Raw genomic sequence first — 1,948 nt, forward strand, 5'->3', positions numbered from 1 at the left:
TGTACGTAATTTTAGTTAAACTAGTGGCAATATGATCGATAAATATTCGAAATATAGTAGCAACATTGAATGTAATTATGTATGACTGAAATATACCGTATTTCATCTGAGCCATCGTTGTCTCCGGTAGTAGCTGATGCTATATCCCAATATCTGTACAAATTAAACATTAGATAGATGAGCTAAATATGTGACTCAAATTATTATATTTCTAAAATTCAAAATACTATAATATAGATACAAAATTTTAGTTAAACTTTACTTTAGAGAGTATTAATTAATTTGAAAAAAACACTCGTATTATAAAATACATAAACAAGAAAATATACCCTCTATCAGATACTCGATTCGTAACCTCAAGTATATTTTCTATGCCACCATATCGTATTGCGGAGACGTAGCCCTCTGGAACTTTTAAGGTGACTTGAACAATGCCATTGTCCAACACAACCTACATGATTATGTTGTAGGTATTATTGAATTGGAGTTCAAATTTGATATATTATAGTTATTGAAGGGTGAAACTCATGTATGTGTTGAAATCGAATATATATCGTCTAAATCATTGTTCTTGTTCTCTCTATATATTACTTAGCTTGTATATGGTTCTTACTTGATTACTAGTTGCATTAACCCGAACACCACCATTTGGATTTGCAGTTGGTTGTGCATTTGATGATTTGCCTTTCGCTGGTGCATCACTGCAAATTATATAGACAAGAGGATCAAATTTGGATGATTATTCCATGGCTACAATTATATTGTAGCCACTATAATTAATGGAATTCTAACCCTTTAATTTTGTAGAAAATCTGAGAAAATACTAATTTCAATAAATAACAAACGAAACAAATTGTTGTTAAATGTCCATTATTTAGTCATTTTATTTAATTTCTTTTGGAGTATTGTTCAAATCTTTTTTTATACATTTTGCTAATACCATTAACGAAGGTTTTTTTTTTTTTTTTTTTTTTGAAAGGTACCATTAACGAAGGTTTGTGGAATATAAAGCCAATTAATATATACAAAATTATTAATGTATATATTTTAATTATAGGTTAATTACAAAGTCAACTTAATGAATGATATAAATTTAAGATTAAAAATAAATGGTTCAAATTACTTACATTATGGTGGCTACAACTTTATTGTAGTCATTGTAATATTGCCATCGTTTTTGGGTTTCACTTTGTATAGGTGATCAAAATATGAATTAACAAGGCACAAAATGTAAGTAACTTACGTTTTCCTTCTACAATCTCCTGCAATTAATAATTGGACAAAAAATAATATCCCAAGTAGCCCCTTCCATTTGCTGACTTTGTCAATCTTCATTTTTGAAATTTTATGCCTGAAAATTCTCAAAGAACAAGAACTTATATATTGAATTATTGTCAATCTACATGCTCATATAATAAGATAGATGGTCAAAATATTGGGTGATAACGAAGTGTGGTATTCTCCATATTTACGTCCCAATCAAACCTAATAAAAAAATAAAGAACCATGGAAATTTTGCAAGCATTTTCCTTATTCAGAAATAACTTCTATAAGGTTTCAAATCAATAATTGCTTCAAAGTTTCCTTGTTCATTTCCTCTATACTTTATTACTTGAATGATGATTTCATTGTAAATGCATGGTATATACAACATTGATGCATTCTATTCAGACCATCAGACATAAATCATACATAGATTAAGCCATGCAAGTATATAAAGATGGCTAATTAGTAGGGAAATTATATACTAATCATCGTGATTAGTAGGATAAGCCAGGTATCACCGAAGCGAGGGAATTGATTAGAAATCAAAGAAGAATCTTGTACAACAAGTGCGGTCATACTATTATAATACTTTCTCTATTTCTTTTGATTGAATTGCAACATTTGCTTTTTTTGGTGAGTGATTAATTAAAATAATCAAATATTGCATCTATAAAATTCGAAG

General features: G+C 28.6%; 1 protein-coding gene across 1 annotated transcript in view; it reads right to left on the minus strand.

Moving 5' to 3' along the window:
- The window catches only part of LOC104898063 (probable rhamnogalacturonate lyase B), a 6,619-nt gene extending 5,178 nt beyond the window's left edge, over nucleotides 1-1,441 (minus strand). The window contains exons 1-4 of the mRNA XM_057395865.1: nucleotides 1,244-1,441; nucleotides 614-701; nucleotides 330-451; nucleotides 97-153 (exon numbers count right to left, since the gene is read on the minus strand). Coding sequence (XP_057251848.1) covers nucleotides 97-153; nucleotides 330-451; nucleotides 614-701; nucleotides 1,244-1,335 — 359 coding nt within the window. The 5' untranslated portion in view covers nucleotides 1,336-1,441. The remainder of the gene's footprint in view (nucleotides 1-96; nucleotides 154-329; nucleotides 452-613; nucleotides 702-1,243) is intronic.
- Nucleotides 1,442-1,948: the final 507 nt, after the last annotated feature.

Source organism: Beta vulgaris, chromosome 6, assembly GCF_026745355.1.
Source record: "Beta vulgaris subsp. vulgaris cultivar EL10 chromosome 6, EL10.2, whole genome shotgun sequence".
Taxonomy (NCBI): domain Eukaryota; kingdom Viridiplantae; phylum Streptophyta; class Magnoliopsida; order Caryophyllales; family Amaranthaceae; genus Beta; species Beta vulgaris.